The sequence below is a fragment of the Peromyscus leucopus genome, chromosome 2 (genome assembly GCF_004664715.2).
Source record: "Peromyscus leucopus breed LL Stock chromosome 2, UCI_PerLeu_2.1, whole genome shotgun sequence".
Taxonomy (NCBI): Eukaryota; Metazoa; Chordata; class Mammalia; order Rodentia; family Cricetidae; genus Peromyscus; species Peromyscus leucopus.
This window is the reverse complement of record NC_051064.1, coordinates 129091435-129111161: the sequence shown is the minus strand read 5'-3', so window position 1 is coordinate 129111161 and position 19727 is coordinate 129091435. Positions and strand designations below refer to the sequence as shown.

General features: G+C 48.8%; 1 protein-coding gene across 1 annotated transcript in view; it reads right to left on the bottom strand.

Annotated features, from left to right (window-relative positions):
• The window catches only part of Csmd2 (CUB and Sushi multiple domains 2), a 568711-nt gene that overhangs the window by 135215 nt on the left and 413769 nt on the right, over window positions 1–19727 (bottom strand). The window contains 3 exon segments of the mRNA XM_037203342.1: window positions 10557–10683; window positions 15772–15963; window positions 17115–17271. Coding sequence (XP_037059237.1) covers window positions 10557–10683; window positions 15772–15963; window positions 17115–17271 — 476 coding nt within the window.

Sequence of the window (19727 nt, the reverse complement as noted above, 5' to 3'; positions counted from 1 at the left end):
ACTTGACACAGCCTAGAGTCATCTGAGGGAAGAGCCTAGATTGAAGACTTGCCTAGATCAGACTGGCCTGCAGGCATGTCTGCAGGCGATTGCCTTGATTATTAATTGATGTAGGAGGGCTCAGCCTACTGTGGCTGGCACCATCCCTAGGCAGGGAATCCTGGACTATATAACAAAGCTAATTAAACATAAGCCTGTGAGTGAGCCAGAGAGTGATCCAGAAAACAGCTTCCCGCCATGGATCTTGCCTTCAATTCCCACCCTGACTTCCTTCACTGATGAACTGTGACCTGGAAGTATAAGCCAAATAAACCCTTTCCTTCCCAAGCTGCACTTGATCAGAGTGTTTCATCACAGCAACAGCATGAAACTAGAACACTAGGTAAGTGTTTGGACACTGAGCTACAACCCCAGCCTTAGTCCTTTATATATATTTTTTCTGTCTCCTGGAGTATTAAACAAAACAAAACAAAAACCTTTCTTGAAAAAAAAAAAACAGGTTCTATTTCTTTAGAGAAACAGTTATTTTTTCTCATGAGTGCTATAGTTTATGAAACATCTTGTGCATTTATCTTATTTGTGCATTGTTATTTTTAAATTGTCATTTTGAAGGGAGAGATTGCTAGGTGTCCAGTGTGCCAATCAAGAAAGCAGGTGGTGCTAATTCTCCTAAGAGACATCTGAATCCACGCCTGGGATCCTAGGCTGGCAGCCAGGGGATGTGTTCTGGCTAATTCAACTCTTCGGGCCGGCTTGGCTGGATTATCGGACTTGGATAATTTGAAGTAGCTTGTGTTTCTTTCTCTAGAGGCAATCCATGGAAAACGAAATCACCAGAGCGCATTGCTGTTCTTAAAGCCACATTTATACCTACCGGGCTGTCCACCTCTTCTCCTTCAAAACAACTTTCTGGCTCTTTTTGGTCATTTCCTGACTCCAGGCAGACTGAAGGCTGAAAAGCGATGCCTGCTGGGTGTGCTGATCTGTATGGCCCCTTCAGGAGGTTGCTCTCACGGCGCAGCTACACAGACCTCCCTCTGTTTAAAGTTTAACTCGACGTCGCTCTTTTAAAAGAAACCTTCTGGAAGTTGCTGAACCTGAGGCCGGTATCCCTGGCAAGATCTGTGAACACAAGCTTTGCTTCCAGTGGCTTCTGCCTCCTCCGGGCCAGCTGCCCGCTTGCTGCCTGACCGCTGTGGAGAAAGCTCTGTGCTACAACAGATCTGAGAGCACAGCAGGGCCTCCGGGCCGCAGACATAGCCAGGTATCTTGTCTAGTCTGATATCCTCCCAGGAAGACAAGCTCCACTAGGCAGGGAAGCTGCTTCCTCAGAACCTCCTCTCGGCAGCCTTGCTGCTGGGTGGCCAAGAATGAGGCTTGCAGCTTACCCTTACCTTTGTCACAAAGAAGAGGCCCTACTGGTTAAAAGGAACCAAGAGCTACTTACGGGCCAAATAGGAGCATTACAGTTATATGGGTGGTAGGCAGAGAACCAATGTCCAACAGCAAAAAGGTCCCCACATTCCACTGGTCCCAGACCCCTGTAGGGAGGGCACCCCTGGAAAGGATCATCACATCTGCCTTCCCACTACTGCTCTATATAGTGCTCTGTACATCTATAGCTACCAGTCCCAACTGTACCTGTATGCAAGAAACTCTGTTTTCCTGAATGTAACGAAGGCTGCTAAATAGTCACACTAGACCCTTCTCTGGCTGCCAACCAATTTCTCCACTGAGTTTCTACCACTGATCTTCCTGAAGCAGCAATGTCACCTTGTCACTCCAGATCATGAGATCATTAAGCATGGCTATGCATATCCATGCCTTTCTCCATTTTGTAGGCCTGGGAGGCCCTTCCTCCTAGTCTTCACAATGAACACCTACTGTTGTTGCTACTGAGTGTGTGTAAGATCGAGGCCCATATTTGTATAGGTGTGTGCAGGTGAGTACATGTGTGTAAAAGTGCACCCGTGTGATGGGTGTGTGCATGTGGGCACGAGTGTGAGTGTAGAGGACAGGTTGATTCCAAGTATCTTCCTCCATCACTTTCTACCTTACCTGGTATAGGAATGGTCTACCACCAAACCTGGAACTTACCAGTTCCACTAGATCATCTGGCCAATGAGTTTCAGTGATCTACTGTTCCCTAGCACTGGTTTTTATGTGAGTTCTGGGGATTCCCCACTCAGGTCTTCATGCTTGTGCAGCGGGCACATTACCCACTGATCTGTCCCCCAGCCCCTCTGCTCTTCTAAGTATAGCTGGAAGAGTGTTTGTTCATAATTCCCTGTCTTCAAGTGCCACCTAGGTACTCCTGCGACACAGTCTACAGGGTCACACTTTGCTGGAACCCCGGCGGATCTGTGCCGTTTCCGAACCTCTCCTCTGTCTCTGCTCTGGAGACTGTAAAACAAAGAGACACTGGTTTCTCTTTTTTCTTCAACAAGTTCTGCCTAGTGACCTGTAGGAAGGGCTGGCGTCTTTAAAGGCAGTGAGTCTGCCCAGGAAAACACACCAATCCTTACGAGCAGGGACTTCTAGGCCCTCCCCCCCTTTCCTTTCTTCTAGCATGGAGTCAATATGGCACCTAGAGCTGCAGCAGCCGACCAGCCGACCACAAGCCTCAGGCTGGCACAGCAGGAGCCGAGGGCAAGGTGCCATGGGCAACAGGGCCAGGTCTCGACGGGACCTTTAGATTCTTGTTTTAGAGAAAAAAGAACTCCCCATCTGCGAAGCCAGCTGTAGTCAGTTTTTCTATTTCCACACCTAACAGACATCACTTCTCTCTGATGCCATGATGGGAAAAGGCTGTCTTATTCGGACTCTTGGTGTCTGGTGTGAAGCCTGACACTGGGAAAATGCTCCACGTTTTTAAAAGTTGAACTGAATACTGATTGTTACTTTCTTCAAAGTGTTCCAACAGCTTCCGTTATACTGAGAACCGACGTAGTATTCTCCTGGCCCCCGGATCCCGCTGAGACCTTCCTCTCCGTATGCCAGCCCACCATACTGGAGTTGCATGGTGGGCTTCGCTTCCCTCCCCCAGCTGGAAAAGATCTCCTCCTGCCCTCCAGGAAGGACTTCCCTCTCTCTTTTTGGTCACAGTATTCTCTGTGGTCTGAGCTAGTGGCATCTGCCAACCGTTTGACTGTGGCCCCTCAAACCAGGGCTGGGTGTTCCTGTCTGCCCCTTGTGTTACCCTGCACACCACGACAAACAAAGACCCTGCAGAGTGGGGTCTCCAATGCCCACTGTTTTAAGTGTAGCTACACCAGGGGCAGAAGGGCAGGTGGGCTCCATGTGCCCCACACTATTTGGGCCTTCAGGTGCTCCTCTGTAAGTCAGGGCTAACAGACACTGGTCTGGAGCCTGGCACACTGTAGATGCTTGACAGACAGTGGGCAGAGGGGAGGGCCAAGTGCCTGGTCCTTTGACACTCTGTCTTTGTCTAATACTCTGAACTGTTCCACAAATCATAAGAAGGAAAATGCTGGCCCCACCCTGGAGATGGACAGGAGGCTGCAACTTTATGGGGTGAACCCCATGTTCTTCATATTGTTACCAGGTGGAACTGCATGGAGGGAGCCATGACCTACACCTTACTGTGTATGAACTGCCAAGCCCTGGTAGAACTCTTGGGCCCCGGGAAAGAGCACCCACTAAAGGCCATGGAGGTCACTGTATCCAGAGGAAAGGTTAATTTGCCAGCCTACTCTGGTTAAGAACACCAGGAACTAACTACCTACTCTCCAGCCTGGCTACACTCAGGGTGGGAGTGGGCACTTGGCTAGGTTCAGGCAGGTGCCCACTGTCCTTCTTGGAGTCTTGCTCAGCTTTTGGGCTGAACCTGGCAGCGGGTCCCTCTGAACACACCCAGTACTTCAGTAGGGCGGGGTCAGGTGCCCCTGGAGAGGCCCCTTGGAATCTTCTGTCTGTGCTGCCAGGAGCTGCAGCCATCTAACATTCCCTCCATCTGGCATCCCTTTTCTGACTCAGCAGAGCACCTACCACTCATGACCTTTAGAGGGTACCTACAGCCTCCAGTGCTTAGGGGATGCACTGACTGTAAATGGACAACTCTTCATCTCATTTCTGGGGCAGCTACTGTTCTAAGAGGTTTATAAACATTGACTCCTTCAACCCTCCCGAGGAGACAGTACCCATAATCACTATTTCACAGGAGAACAGAGACAGACAGTGCCGAAAGAGAGTGCCACGCTGAGCCGATAACAAGCACGCAGGTAGTTCTGTGCCCCCGTCCACCTCCTAGCTATGACTCAAAGTGGCACAAACAATGGAACTCGTGGGACATCAAGAATCCAGTTGAATAATCAGGCCCGAATGGCCTAACTGCAACATGCAGTGGATGCTGGAAAACAAGTGACATCGTAAAACAAAACACAAGTGTGTCCTCAGAGGGATGCAGATGATAGCACATTGATAAAAACAAATGCGGGCTGTCAAGAGCAGTCGGAAAACAGAAGGCTGGAAGTGAGAACAATAACAAGGTTTCTAGGGTGAGCAGGCAGAGGGGGCTGTGATCAGCGAGAGAGGGGACGGCGGCTGCTCAAAACAGAACGGAGGGACGGGCAACAGTAGAAGAAAAACAAAGACAATTAAATCAGATCAGCCAGGGATGGGAGAGAGTCAAAACCGGAGGCACTCAGCAGAGAAGCAGCATGGAGTCTTTTCATATCTTAAGCATCTGGAGAAGATTAATAAAACAAACGGGTTGGAAAAGTCAAAAGGGCACAAATGCTGTAGAAATAAAAGCACCACGAGGCCAGGGCAATGGCTCAGGCGGTAACGTGTTTGCTTCACGAGCATGAGGACCTGAGTTCAGGTCCCCAGAATCCACATAAAAAGCCTGGCCCTGCAGTGTGCTCCTGCAACACCAGCCTGGGGAGGCAGAGACATGAGGTCCCTGGGCCTTGCTGGTCAGCTGACTGGGGGAGGGGCTCAGCTCCAGGTTTAGTGAGGGGTCTTGTCTCAGAGAGTACGGCAGGGAGCAACTGAGGAAGATACCCAGTGTCTGCCTCCACATATGTGCACAGACACAGACACAGAGACAGAGAGAGAGACAGAGAGAGAGACAGAGAGAGACAGAGACACAGAGAGGAGGAGGAAGGAGGGAGGGAAGGAGGGAGGGAAGGAGAGAGAGAGAGAGAGAGAGAGAGAGAGAGAGAGAGAGAGAGAGAGAGAGAGAGAGAGAGAGAACACGCTCATGCAAATGACATAAGCACTTAGGGACTTTAACAAAGATTTTTAGATTTCCCTGGTTTTAGGTGAAATGAGAAAGTGTTTAGAAATGAGCCCAGGCAAATGCTGTTTACAGGAGTGAGATTCCCTGGCCCCACAAAAGAGCTAGAAGCAGTGAGTTGGTAAAGGGGAAGAGGATGGGCACAGGCAGAGATGCTGTGTGGAAAGGCAGCCTTCTCACGGGCCACTGAGGGTGTGGAAAGCTGATTCAGTATCTGGGGGACATTCAAGGTCATATGTCAAGTCTTGCCTTCAAAGAATCTAGCTGAAGGAAATAATTGGAAATGTGTTCGAAGATTCATATACAAAGATGCTCATTGGAGTGAAAAATCTGAAATGGTTTGCTTTATCCATAGGGAGAGGTTCTATTAATTATGGCTCAGCACACAATGGCCTTCTCTGCAGCCTCCAGCCATGGGAGACAGGTCCCTTGAAATTGACTTAAGATCAGGACTGTGGTTAAGCACTAAAACAAAAAGCAAGTTGCTAAGGCTAGTAATGAGATGGATGTGTTTAAGAAGCTGTGCTCGCTGGATTTGCTTTGGGTATGTGGCCACCCAAAATGCCTAGAAGAATTAGAAGAGCAGAAGGGGACCAGAGGTTATTTTAAGTGGAGTGTGGGTGTGTGTGGGGAGTGATTCCACAGTGAGATGTGAGGTCTTTGGATTTATACTCTGTGACCTTTGTTATTGTGGCATTGGACTTTTTAAGAATGACTTCCTATTTTTATTAAACAGAAAGTATGGGCACACAGGTGCCATCGTGTGTGTGTGTGTGTGTGTGTGTGTGTGTGTGTGAGAGAGAGAGAGAGAGAGAAGAAAAAAGAGAGAGAGAGAAATGTGTTTTTTTTATGAGAGAGAGAGAGAGAGAGAGAGAGAGAGAGAGAGAGAGAGAGAGAGAGAGAGAGCGCAAAGTTTGTGGTTCTCTCCTTCCTTCCACCCTGTGAATCTCAGCATTCAAATTCAGGTCATTAGGCTGAGCCGACTTTCTGGCTTCCTATTTTTTTAAATAGAAAAATTCTAATAATATTCAGCATAGAGAAAACTTAAATAGGGACTCATATGCAGAGGGCCCTCTTCAGAGCCGTGTACTTACAAGCTCCTTTATTTGGCTGCTGGTTATTCAAGTGGAGATGAAGTGGAGGGGTGAGAGGGGAAGGGAGAGAGTTGGGAGGAAGAGAGAAGGAAGGAGGGAGATAGGGAGGAAAAGAGAAAGGGAGACGGGAAAAAGGAGGGACAGGGAAAGGAGAGGGAATAAAGAGAAAGAAAAAGGACGTGTGTGCACAGATGTGTACACATCTGTGAAATGTGTACAAATGCAGAGAGATGATGGAGCTAAGTGGGAACTCAACGTGTGTGTGTGTGTGTGTGTGTGTGTGTGTGTGTGTGTGTGTGAATTGTCCCCCATTTTCATGCTTGGCACCCCTCGGTGTGGCTGGAAGACCTCCACCTACTTAGCAGAAGCTGCTGTGGGGTAGCTGTGGCTGCGGGAAGCTTGTCAGAATGAGGAGGGTGCATCTTCACGGTCTTTGAAAATCTTTACTTACTTACTGTGCTCATGCATGTGCCGTGGCACTCTTGTGGAGGTCAGAGGGTAACCTGGGGAAACCAGTTCTCTCCTCCCACCACGTGAGGCCTGGAGACTGAAGCTGCGATGTTAGGCTTGGCAGCAAGTGCCCTTGCACACTGAGCCATCTTGCTGGTACAATTATCTTCATACTCTACTTCCCTTTGTGTACACACACACACACACACACACACACACTTGAATGCGGAACACATATGCAGCAGGTTCCATGGCCTGTGGTGGTAATCTAATTGTACTGAAATATTATTTTGATTGTATGTTAATAAATAAAGTTGTCTGGGGTCAGAGCTATTAGAGCCATAGCAAGAGTGTGGCGTGGTGCACACGCCTTTAATCCACAAGATCTCTGTGTGTTCAGGTCAGAGCTATTAGAGCCATAGCAAGAGTGTGGCTGGTGGCACAGCCTTAATCCATAAGATCTCTGTGTGTTCAGGGATACATCAGCATTGGAGACATATACCTTAAGACCTAGGGCTGTACATTCAGACGGTGACGAGGCAGTCATGTGTTTGGGTTTACAACCAATGAGAAGGCAGAACAACATACTTTAAAAAAACTAACCGACAGGAAGTAGGTCTCTTTTCGCGAAGCTGGGACAGCAGAAGGAAGGGTGAGATTTAGCTCTGAGCTCTGACCTCTTGGCTTTCTCTTTTACATTGTTTCTGTGTTTCTTATTTAATAAGACGGTTGGTTACATCAACAATGGCCTCCTATTTCTTGCCCTGTTCTGGAGAGGGTATCCATCATTTTGTCTTTGACCTGAGGCCTCCTGCCTCCACTCCACTTCCTGGCTGGCTTTTCTTGGCAGTGAACTTGTCTGCACTCTTGCGACACATCCCCACCCTTGTTTCTCACGCTTTCCCTGTGGCCCACGAATCTGCCGTCTGTGAATCTGTCCCACCTTCTTCCATCCCTGCTGCAAAGCCTTAGTCCCTAAGGAAGTGCTGGAGCAAGTCTTTGGGATGCTGATGTGGGCTACACCTTCTCTTAGGACGATGCTGGTCAAAATGTACAGAGACCCAGCATCAAGATGCCGCTGATGGACTTTTGAATGTTCCAGCCGAAGAGTAAAATTCCGAGGAAAGAAAAAGAAGACAGAAGAGAGACAATCCCAACGACCCTCACACAGCCCAAGGCCCCGCTGTGGTGGCCCATGCTGTGACAGCCCCTAAGGCTGCCAGCCTCCATTATCATCATAGGACTTCATCTAGGCTGGGAATCACTCCCAGCTCCAGCTCCTTCATGGGGATGTATGTGGGGAAAACACCTTGACTTGCTGAGAAGTCCCTCCCCTCCTTGGCTCCCTGGCAATCTCACCATCCTTGAGGGCTCAGCTCTGGTCTTAACATCTGAGGATGACTTTCGGAAACCCCGAATCTGCCTTTATACTCACTTCCCACCTGTCTTAGTTAGGGTTTCTATTGCTGTGAAGAGACACCATGACCAGGGCAACTCTTATAAAGAAAACCATTTAACTGAGGTGGCTGCTTACAGAGATTTAGTTTCAGAGGTTTAGTCCATCATCATCATGGTGGGGGGCATGGCAGCTGGGAGTATGGTGATGTGCAGGCAGACATGGTGCTGCAGAATTCTACATTTGGATCCAAAGGCAACAGGAAGTGAACGCAGACACTGAGCAGTATCTTGAGCATATACCAGATCTCAAAGCCCGCCTCCACAGTGACACACTTCCTCCAACAAGACCACACCCACTCCAACAAGGCCACACCTAATAGTGCCACTCCCTTTGGGGGCCATTTTCTTTCAAACCACCAGACCATCTCAACACTGTTCTGTGCCTGCCTGCAGGATTTCCTTCAAACAAGAAGTACAGAGCCTCTCTTTGTGTAAGAACATGTAGTAACATTGTCACATGAATGAATGAATGAATTAGTGAGTGATGCTCTGAATCAGGAGAGTCAAGAGATCGCCTCCTGATTTGCATATGCATGCTCTAAAATGAAACAGCCACCTGCTCTCCAGCATTCACTGCCCGGAGGGTCTATTACAGAGTCACTAACCACACAACTACATTTTCTTCCCAGTCCTCCCTGTTTATTTACCCATTGGGCTTTCCTGGCTGTGAGTGCACACACAGGGGGTCATCAGCAACATCTTTTGCAGACTGTCACTGCAGACAAGCGATGAGAAAGAACACGGAGGGGTTGTCCAAAGCCATGGTGGCCCTGAAAGCTGGAATGAGATGCTCAGCTTTCACTCTCTGACACGTGGCCTGGTGAGTGTCCCAAAGGTCATTCTAACAGCACTGTCCCTTTGGGAAATACTAAGCTCCCATGTGTGCCACTGACCTCACAGTGCATGGGGTGTCATTCAAAAATATGGATAGGGTGAACACTGTATTCCCTCAATTCTAAGCGAATGGTGCACGCCGAGGAACATGAGTGATTATATCTCTTTCAATGACACATTTCCGTCTCCTACTGAAGATTCCAGAGTAGGGACCTGCTAGTCACAACTCTACCCATTCCTTGGCTCCCTCTTTATTCCCTAGTCCTCGATGGTGACTTCGTAAGAGCTCTCTGTACTGTCAATAACCTTGGTGGACCAACCCCGCTCAAGACTTGCCATGGCTCCTTTTTATTTTTTGGCATTTAAGGCTCCCCATAACCAGGCCAGTCGAATCCCATCTAGTCCTTACGTACATGCAGCCCTACTCCAGCCAGCCCGTTCTCTCTTCTGGTTCACCTTTCACCTCTCAGAGCATGCTGCCCCTCCAACCTGCTTTTTGTCTCCTATCACTTCTGAACCGTACAGTTCAAGGCTCACCCTGGCCAGCAGTGTGATATAATGTGAAGATCTGGAAAGATCTGGGGTGTTCTCCAGGTTTTGTTTTTTTTTTTTTTTTTTTTTTTGTAGCTTATAAAGTTTAGACTCAGAGCTTTTGCTCGAATGCTTAGCTGTCTCTTGTACAAACTGGACCTGTGTGTGCATCAGGGTTTATTATTGTTAACATCACCAACAGGACTGTTGGGGAGAAGTCACGAGAAAGGCCATGCACCTGTCAGTTGGAGACCCTCCTTTCTTCTCTGATGGCTTGGGATTCTAAGGAGTCCCTGGGTCAGGTGCTGATTTGGGACGGGAGCTGTCCTGGAAGGAAAATGTACCAGTGCCAGACATTGCTGGCTTTTGTTACTTAATTCTACACAGCCCTGAAACATGAGCACTTCTGGTCCTCAATTTACAGAGGAGGAAACTGAGAGAGAAACAGAAGCAGCATGCCTGGGTCACACGGCTCAAGCAGAAACAGACTGGCCTTGAGGACTGTCACTGTCACTGTGTGACTGAAGTGCCACACCGAGCCCAGCATGCAGCATGTTCTTCCAGAGCTTTAACTGACACCCCATGTTAGCAGAGGAAGAGCCTCACAGTGATTAAGTCTCACTAGCAGTCAATGGAGGGGCTGGGATCCAAACCTTGGCTGTGTAGCATCAAGCCTGGGCCCCTGCTGCTCTACGGTAGCAATGTCCAAGCAGTGAGTTGTGTGGCCTTAGATGCAGCCTCCATGATGCTGAGGCTGAGTCCCATGCGCCCAGTCCAAACCTAGGGTCTCTGTGGTAACTACTGATCCCACAGGCCTCCAGCGATGGTCGGAGGGTCCTGACAACCGTTAGGGGGCCATCAATGATGCCGATGACAGCTCCCCTTGACAACAAATGGCAAGTGTTTCTTTGTTGGCTCTGGGCACTTACCCAATGGTGCATCCGGCGTCTGCCTCGATGGTCCAGATGCAGTTGAGATTGTGTTCATAGGGGGCTGGGTACCCAGGCGACAGCACCTGCCCTGAGGCCTCTCCTCTCACTGTCCCTCCACACTCAGCTGAAAGAAATTGCAACAGAAGGAGTGTCATGGGGTGGCCAGAGCATTCAGCAGTCACCGAGTGCCTCCCAAGTCCATGTAGCCCAGTCCAGGTGGTTAAGCAGAGTATGCAAAAAGCTCCCTAGGGGAGACAAGTACTCAGAGCCAGAAACAAACTCTTAACACTCAATAAGAAAAGGCGCCCAACCCAATTAAAAACTGAGCAAAAGACATTAGTAGATAGGTATCCAAAGGAAATATTTGAATGGCCAACATGAACATGAGGAGATGCTTACCATAATTTGTCATTGTTATAGAACTGCCAATCAAAATCACAATCACCCCCTCCCCACCAGGATGGCTGTGACAGAAAGGCAGGTGTTGATAATAAAATAGCAAGTGTAGGCGAGGCTGTGGGGGAACTGGAGCCTTCCTATTACTGGTATGAATGTACAGTGATATAGCCACTTTGGAAAGCAAGCTGGTAGGTAGTTTCTTAAAATTGTTAAATGCAAGTCACTGTACAATATGTAACTCTTCTCTCAAAAGAAGTGAAAACATAATGCAACATAAAAACCTGAACATAAATGCTTGTTATCATATGTAATTTTCTCTCAAAAGTGAAAAATAAAAAACACTGAACATAAATGTTCTTAGCAGTGTTATTCATAGTAGTCAATAAGTGCAGATGAGCCCAGTGTCCATCAACAGGAGAAAGGAAACACAAAATGTGGTATACCTAGCGACAGAATGTTAGTCACCCATAAAAAGGAACACAGTTCACATACATGCTACAATGGAGATTTGGAAAACACAGTGCTAAGTGACAGAAACCAGACACAAAAGACAGTATATTGTGTGATTTCATATATACAAAATATCCAGAATAAGCAAGACTAGAGAATGGAAAGTATATTATTATGTTTACCAAAGCTTGGGGGAGTGACTGCTAATGAGTAGTAGACTTTCTTTTTGAAGGAGAAACTGCTCAAAAGTTAATGGTAGTAGTTATACAACCACGTGAATGAACAAAAACAACTGGATTGTGTGTTTTCAATGGGTTAATAAACTTGTAAGTGAAGCAGCCCCAAGGGTAGGACTAGCTGCCTACTTTATGGCCAAACTCCTCGGAACTTCTCAGGAAGGGGTTTGTACCTGGGCATGAAGCCAAGGGATGGACCTGCACTAGCTGCCAGGGAGCACACCACTGACTAGACTCAGTCCTTCTCTAGGCCAGGGCCAATGGAGGAGACACCATTGCACAACTGCCTGTCCTGGCACATGCATAGTCCTAGTAAGTGCTGGTGCCCAGGAGGAAGAGGCTAGTTCCCCCTAGTGCAGGACAGAGATCAGGGAGGGTTTGGATTCAAATGCACCTTAAAGGAAGAGCCAGAGTTGAGCAGCCTGCGTGATGGCAGGGGAGGCTGGAAGGACAGGAGGAAGAGATCTTGCAGTCAGAGAGAAGAGGAGGGGCGTGGTAGGGCAGGCTGGGGATGTGCAGTGGTGGATAGCAGGGCTAGCCAGCTGGGCAAGCATGAGTTGTTGAAAGGCAATGTATGCCAGGCTGCTGTGAGGAAGCACAGCGTGTATGCATGTGACTGAACTCTCTTTATAAAGGTGAGGGAGGGGACTGTAGGAGCAGCTCAGAGGGGTACAGAGGAGTGAGCCTCAAGGCAACGAAACCAGTGGAGAGATGTGTGCTCCCCATCAGAGTGAGCCACTTAACCCATGAGCTGGTGGCTCCCTGAGCTGCAGCTTCCTCTAGCCAGGTACACTTCCGAGACCCTGTCCCTGAATCTCAGAGAGACATTTTCCACATTGTCTCTGCTTTGTCTCCAACGCTAGAGTCTTGGCTCAGACCCTCTCCATCTCTCAGTTGGCACAGTAGTCCATATCCCCAGTGCTGTCCAAGGGACTTCCAAACAGAAGACTGTGCCATGCTTCTGGAGCAAAGTCCATACCCTCTGGTAGCCCTTCCTTTGGCCTCCCTGACTCCAGAAGGAGTCCTGGTCCTGCCAAGTCTGATGAACTAGCACCACAGCCCAAGCAGCCTCTGCTTGGACTAACAACATGCTAGGTGCCCTTCCCACGACACCTTTGTGACACCCTTCCCCTGCCCTGGTAGATCGGAAACTGTCTTCCTGTGTCCCCAGCACGGTTTGGATGAAACAAGTGTATCACAAGTGCATTAAAACAGTGTCCATTTCCCCGCCATACCAGACTCTTGGCTGCAGAGACCTTGCCGTAGACTGCATATCGAGCATGTGGTAGAGCGTAGGGCATATAACGCAAGTTTAATAAGTATTTACTGAATGAATAGATGCACGGCCCAGTGAGTAGAAGCTTATTGCTTCCCAGGAAAATTACTGTGTCTGAACCAAGGAAGCATGAGGGGAAATGAAGAGGCTTAAGGCTGAGCTGTGTAGCAAAGTAAGTGACTGGTTAAGCAAGGAGCTAAGAGCTGGAGAAGAATTTACAGAGGGGAGACCGAGCTTCACCTGTTACTATGACTGACCATCCCATCAAGCATCACTCTGGCCCCTGAAGCTTCACCTGGGACCACCAAGGAAAGGTGGCGGGAGGGACCTACTTCCCGTGGGAGTGCTCCCACACTAGACTTTCTTCTATCTTCCCTGTGGGCCACCATTCTGTGGCGCTGTTGGGACGGGTGGTTCCAACTTGATTGAAAGACACCGAGGTGAGTGAGCCTGTGGCGGGGAGTGAGTGAGAGGATGAGTGACGATCTGATTGGGAGCAGGAAGCTGAGGCAGCAGGAGGGCATCATCCATGACCTTGGCTAGGAGCGGCACATCCTATTTCTACCTTAGAGGGTGGGTGTTCGGGACCCAGCTTCATCTCCCTTCCCCATGGGGTCACTTTATTCAAAGGCTGGCCGGAGGGCGCGCGGGGGGGGGGTAGGGGGCTGAGTGTACAGCTTGCAGTGTTCACTAGTGGCGCCTCCTTGAGGTTCTGTTCTTTCTAGCCTGCTCCCTTCTTTCCCTCCTGGGGCTCTGGCTACTATAATTGGGCTGGGGAGTCTCCCTATCCATGAAGGAAACATATGAATATTTAAAGTTATAGCAGTCACTTCAGTAGCCCATGCTGAATTCTATCCTCAACATGCGCGCGCGCACACACACACACACACACACACAACACACAAACACACAGAGAGAGAGAGCGAGAGCGAGAGAGCGAGAGTGCCTCAATTCGCTAAATGCAGTGGGGGCCTGAGGAAGTCTCACTGAAGACGCTTTCCAAGGCCTGTAAGTATAATAGTCTTCCTAGCCCGGCTGAGTGAGTTCTCTAAATCCAATGTGACTGACACGTTGGCCAGCAGAGGGATCTGACAGGGAAGCCTTTCTGCAAAGCAAACAGTTATCTTATGGGAGCCACAGTCTCTCATTTATTTTGCTTGCTTTGATTCGTTTGCCTTGTGGTACCACACTGCTGTCTGTTTATGCGTGTGTGTCTCTGTGGCTGACCCGAGACAGCCCGCCTCTGAATTCTAAGCACCTATGTAGAGCCTGGAACATGAATGAAAGAAGAAAATTAAAAAGAGGAATGGTCACAGATGGCAACGTCCTAGTGCTATAACCCCGGGGCTGGAGCAAAAAAGACAGGAGGATTGTTGGGGCCAGTGAGCCTAGCTGAATTGACCAGCCCCAGGTCTCAGAGAGAGACCCCGTTTCAAAAAAATGAAGTAGATGACTCCTGAGGAAAAACACTGACCTCTGGTTTTATCATTGAGTGTACACACACACATACATGCCTATATGCACACACATGCACACACACACACACACACACACACACACACACACGAAGAGACATGCCTACAGCCTATCTCAACCTCAGTAACAAAGGAAGAAGACCCCAAGGGCTGTTTATGTGTTGCAACTGACTACTTTCTGGCTTTAAATTCTGGCTCTTGACCCCTGTGTGCCATGTGGAGACCCCATTACAGTGTGGTTATCCAAGTGAATGGGACCAACCGTGGTCCCTAAGGCTTCTCACCATTCTGTTCAGCTGGTTGGCCCTGTATGTGTTCAGGCTAGACCATCTGCCAACCCACCTAACCCTCCCGATGGTGAGATCTCATCTAGTCTTCCGAGTCTCAACCAAACTGTTGCTTCCTATGTGGAGCTCTCTCACATCATCTGGAGACTGAACAGAACTCTGTAGACAGGATGCAGCCTCATGACAAGGACCATCTGTGTACCTGCTCTCTTTGGTAGAACGGGGGCTTCCCAGTGGCAGGGACAGACTCTCCTTTCCTCCTTATTTCTCTGCTCCCACATACACGGACACCTGCCTGCCTATTTCTAGCATGTGTGGTTTGGTAGGCACTCATGACTTCGCCCAGCGGCTATTTCATTCCCATCAAATCCACCTGTGCCGCACAGGTACATCGCGGGCGTTGGGAACAGGAGGCTTGACTGGAAAGATCTGGTTTGGGGGAAACAGGATGAGTAGGGCCATGGGATTCTGAGCAGCAGGAAGGGAAGGGGTTAGAGAAACAGAATGGCGGTGTTCTGATTATATTTCGGTTCAGCCTTGAACCACTGTCTCTGGTCTTGTAATGCAAGCACAAAGCTTCTAGGGAATGCCCGCTGATAACTTGCAAGAACCACAGGCTTAGGAAGACGCACGCTCACCACCACAGTCTTCTTTAGGCACGCGATTAGATTTAGCTCTTTATCTTGGTCTTTCTCCCAGCACTGCCCTGGGAAAGGGAGCTTGAATTCATTTTACCTACAGAGAAACTGAGACCTGGAGTCTTGGTGTTGCAGGAAGCCCTGGAGTCGCTGCGTCATTCCGACAGAGACCCCTACCACGTCTCTCTTGCCTGTGCTGCAACTCTGAGGGCATGAGCTGGCACCACCAACTCAATGTGTGACGATGGCAAGCCGCTGTGTGGACTGTACTGCCTGTGTGGTGAAGTGTGAGGAAGTGGAGAAGGGAGGCTATGAAGCCGCAGTGCTCACTATCAGGCAGAGCCAATCCTGGTTGACGGCCCCAGGTCCTGGACACCCTTTGTGAGAGCAGGGCTGAGGGTCAGGTAAGGGAAAGGCCAAGGAGTTTCGTGCCAATCAAGAGGCATCCTACCGACACAGGTGGGCAGTGGTCGGTCCCAGGTCCTGCGCTCCCCACTCAGACACATCAGCTCCTCACTGCCCCGAAGACTGTAGCCAGGGTCACAGCTGAAGGTCACAGAGCTCCCTGCAAAATGACCTCCATCGTGAACTTTGTAGCCAAACTGTGGGGTCCCTGGGTCCTCACATCGGATGAGTTCGAAACCTGGGGAAGACAGAAGAGAAAGAGTGAGCAGAGACCACGGTGACAGAGTCATGTTGCGTCTCCTCCCCTCCAGCTTGTATCTCGAGGTGCCCTGGCCACCACCCCAGGGTGCCAGCCTCAGGCTCATGACCCAGTCCTATCTACATTCTCTGTGGAGGGAGTATGTCTCTGCTGCTTTATGCAAATGAGTTCGGAATGTAATAGCATGCATACTTGGGGCTGGATTATCGATTTCTGTGTTTGAGCCTGTAGGATTCTGTGAGTGGGATCTAGGGCTTCCATTTTGATCACTGGGGTACTGTGAGGAGACAGGGCAGCACAGGGAACATCACCATGCAAGCAGCTGTGTTGAAAGGGCTGGAGGAGCAGAGACTCCCATGAGCTCCCACTCCACTCTGTGGGACTCCGAAGACCTTGCCTCTCATTTGTTATTCATAGGGGTCTCACAGGTGGGTGTAATTATTGGCACTCTACAATCGAGAGCATTGACTTGGGAAGGTTAACTAAATTGCTCGAAATCCTCACCATTTTCAGTTAATAGAAATGGAATTCAAATGTGACTCTATTTAATCCCGTTACATGGAGCCGCTTCTGAAAGAGGCGAAGCTCCCTGTGTGAGACATCCAGCACCCAGGTGAGGGGAATCCTGAGGAGACCCACGGGGCTCCTGGAGTCACTACGACACAATTGGCCCATCACAAATAGTAAACAGTCTACTGTCTCTTACACTCACATCATTGTGAAATTATCGCCACAGTTGTAGGATATTTTTCCCCTTACTCCCTCAGCCGATTTCCCCTCTGTGTATTAGCTCTGTGAAGTTTTTAAAATGTATGTCCTTTGTATCTTGGTTTCTTTTGCTCAGGGTAGTGTTTTAAAGTTTCATATTAATGTTAAAGCACAGATCATTTCTTCCTTTTGGTTGCCAAATAATACTCCATTGTATGGACATACCACATTTTCTATATCCACTCATCAGCTGCCAATCACCCACTGGATTTAAAAGACATATAGAAGCATGCATTGTGTGTGTGTGTGTGTGTGTGTGTGTGTGTGTGTGTGTGTGTGTGTGTCTACTGGGCACACCAGCTCATATGAACAAAATGGGAAAGTCTGACTTCATAGTTCGTTCAGACCCAAAAAAGACTTACTAGAGAACTGAAGTTCAAAGCCTTTGCTGGTGTTTTCGGCATCTGTGATGAAGTCGAGCCACAGGCTGCTGGATGTGCTGTTCAAAGTCACCCCCAACATCTCGGAGCGGCTGAAGACCCCCAGCAAACGGGCGGAGTTGTTACTGCCATCATAGACCTGGATGCCGGAGAGCCCAATCCAATGACATCAGAGTTGCCTATTTCAAACGAGGTCTTACCGCCCTGCAGCCCATGTTCCCAGTGGATAGCAGCAGTAACAGCTGTTAGAGATGCAGGTAGCCATCAGATGCTCAGAAGGTGGCAAAGTGAAGCTCGCAACTGAGTGGGTTGCCGCCTTTCCCCATGCTGACAGCGCCGGGCCCAGTGTGTCTCTGTCCTTTGGGAATTGGTTGCTACTCTAACGATCCTGTGCAATCTGCTTGTTTCCTCGGCGCTCATATGCTACCGGCTCACACTTCGGCAGCCTTGGGAGGCCAGGCTGGGGTGGCTTGATTCCCCAAGCCATCTGTTTCTATAGACAGATAGGCTGAACACACATGCTTGTCCTTCCAGCAGATGATACAGTCATTGTTCTGCCTGCCTGTGGCCGTGGCCTGCCTTGACTATTCTATTGGATATGATCCCCGGGGCACAAGCAGGATGTACTTAAAAATGACCACCATGTTCTGGTGACCTGCCTTTCCCCAGGCCAAGCCTCTGCCCCTTCCTGGCATAATGAGGGCTCCAGCCTAGGGCCTGCTGGGTTTGCCAATGGGGGAAATAGTGCTGGCATCTGGCTTCCCTCATTCCCATCTGTCCCCTGAACTTCTGGGTACCAGCAAAGGCAACAATCATTAGAATAATGAAGCGGCTCCCTAGGTCTTGGGGTGGCTGCTCCTTTCTAGATGGTTGTACAAATAACAACAGAAGTTGTGATGGAGTGAGAGGCCCCTGCCACTTTGGTAAATATCAAAGACAGGATCTATGGGTGGGAGATGAATGTCTGTGCACGGCACACAACGTGGTGCCAGCTGCCAGCAAATTGGAACAATATTTCCACCCTTCCATCTCAGAAGCCAAGTCATCCTTCCAGCTAACAGCAATGTGGAGTGGTGCAGAATTCTGTTGAGGCTCTGAGAGTTCAATCCCTTTCTGGACTCTGTGGAAAGAATCCTGGGGTTCCACTCTGAGGTGATACCTCTTCAAACAGCTGAGCTCTATGCTGTGTCCAAATTGTTATAAAAACATTCTTCAAAAAATTGTGTGTGTTTGTGTGTGTGTGTGTCCGTGTGTCCCTGCACCTGCATGCACATGCCATGCTGTGGCCAGAGGACAGTCGTGGGTGTTACTTCGGCCTTCCATCTTATCAGAGGCAGGATTTCTTGTTTGCTCAGGTTCACTCTCATCTACCACTGTAGACCCCAGGCTAGCTGGCCTGAGAGCTTCCAGAACTCTCCTGTCCCCACATCCCATATTGCGGTATAGGTTCTGGGAATACAGATACACGCTACCACATCCAGTTTTTATATGGGTTCTGAGATCTGAACTCAGATCTTCATGGTTGCATAACAAACTCTTTACCCTCTATCTCCAAAGCCACAAAATCATTTCTTTAAAACCCATGAAAACACCTGCTGGAATTAATGGATCAAGACATCAACAGTCAGCGGTCACTACATCACCATAAGAAATCAGACACCCCGTGCTTCTTAGCGGAGAACAGACCACTGAGGATATGGTTGTTGCACCCACCCAGAAATATCAAATCGGGCCAAACCGCCCCTTTGTATTGAATGTCCACCTAACAGGGACAACTGAGGTCAGAAGTTCAGATGAAATGATGCCCCAGGCAGGTCGAGATCAGAATCGGAAAAGGAATACAGAGTTTACCAAACAAAGGGATGCACTCCTCGACAAATAACTAGATGGAAAAAGGAAAGGAGGCAGGGAAAGATGTAGGTTAACAAGCAGCCGACAGCAAATCCAGCATGCAGATTTTATTTGGAGCCTGGCTCAAATAAACTGTAAATCCAAAAATATACGATGACATTTATGAGATAATTTGGAGATCTCAACATTCCCTGAATGTTGTATGGTGGTATTAAGAAATTATTGTTAATTAATAAGTACAACGGGTGTGGGGTTTTTCTCCTTAATCTCAAAGCATAATTTGTTCCAATCCATTAAGGACCAAAAGGTTATTTGTATCATTATGATAAAATACTCATTGCAGAAAAATGTATAAAACAGAAAAGCACGAAGCAAAGAAAACCTGAAGCTGTTAGGTTTCCATGGAGATTGTTCCAGGCTTGTGTGTTCTATGAAGTGTGTGTGTGTGTGTGTGTGTGTGTGTGTGTGTGTGCGCGTGTGTGTGCCCGTGCGTGCGTGTGTACATGAACAAAAAGGAGGGTCTGGGAAGATGGTTCTGCTGGTAAAACGCTTGTTGCTCAAGCATGAGGACTTGAGTTTGGACCCCCAGCACCCAGGCTAACAAGCCAGATTTTAATCCTGAGAGCTAGGATTCAGGTGTGAGTTACCAAGCCAGGCTTCAGAACGCTGTGTATAAAGAGTTCTCCCCACCACCATTTTTAAACCCACCTCTGCCGCATACGTAATTCTGTATTAGTCCATAAA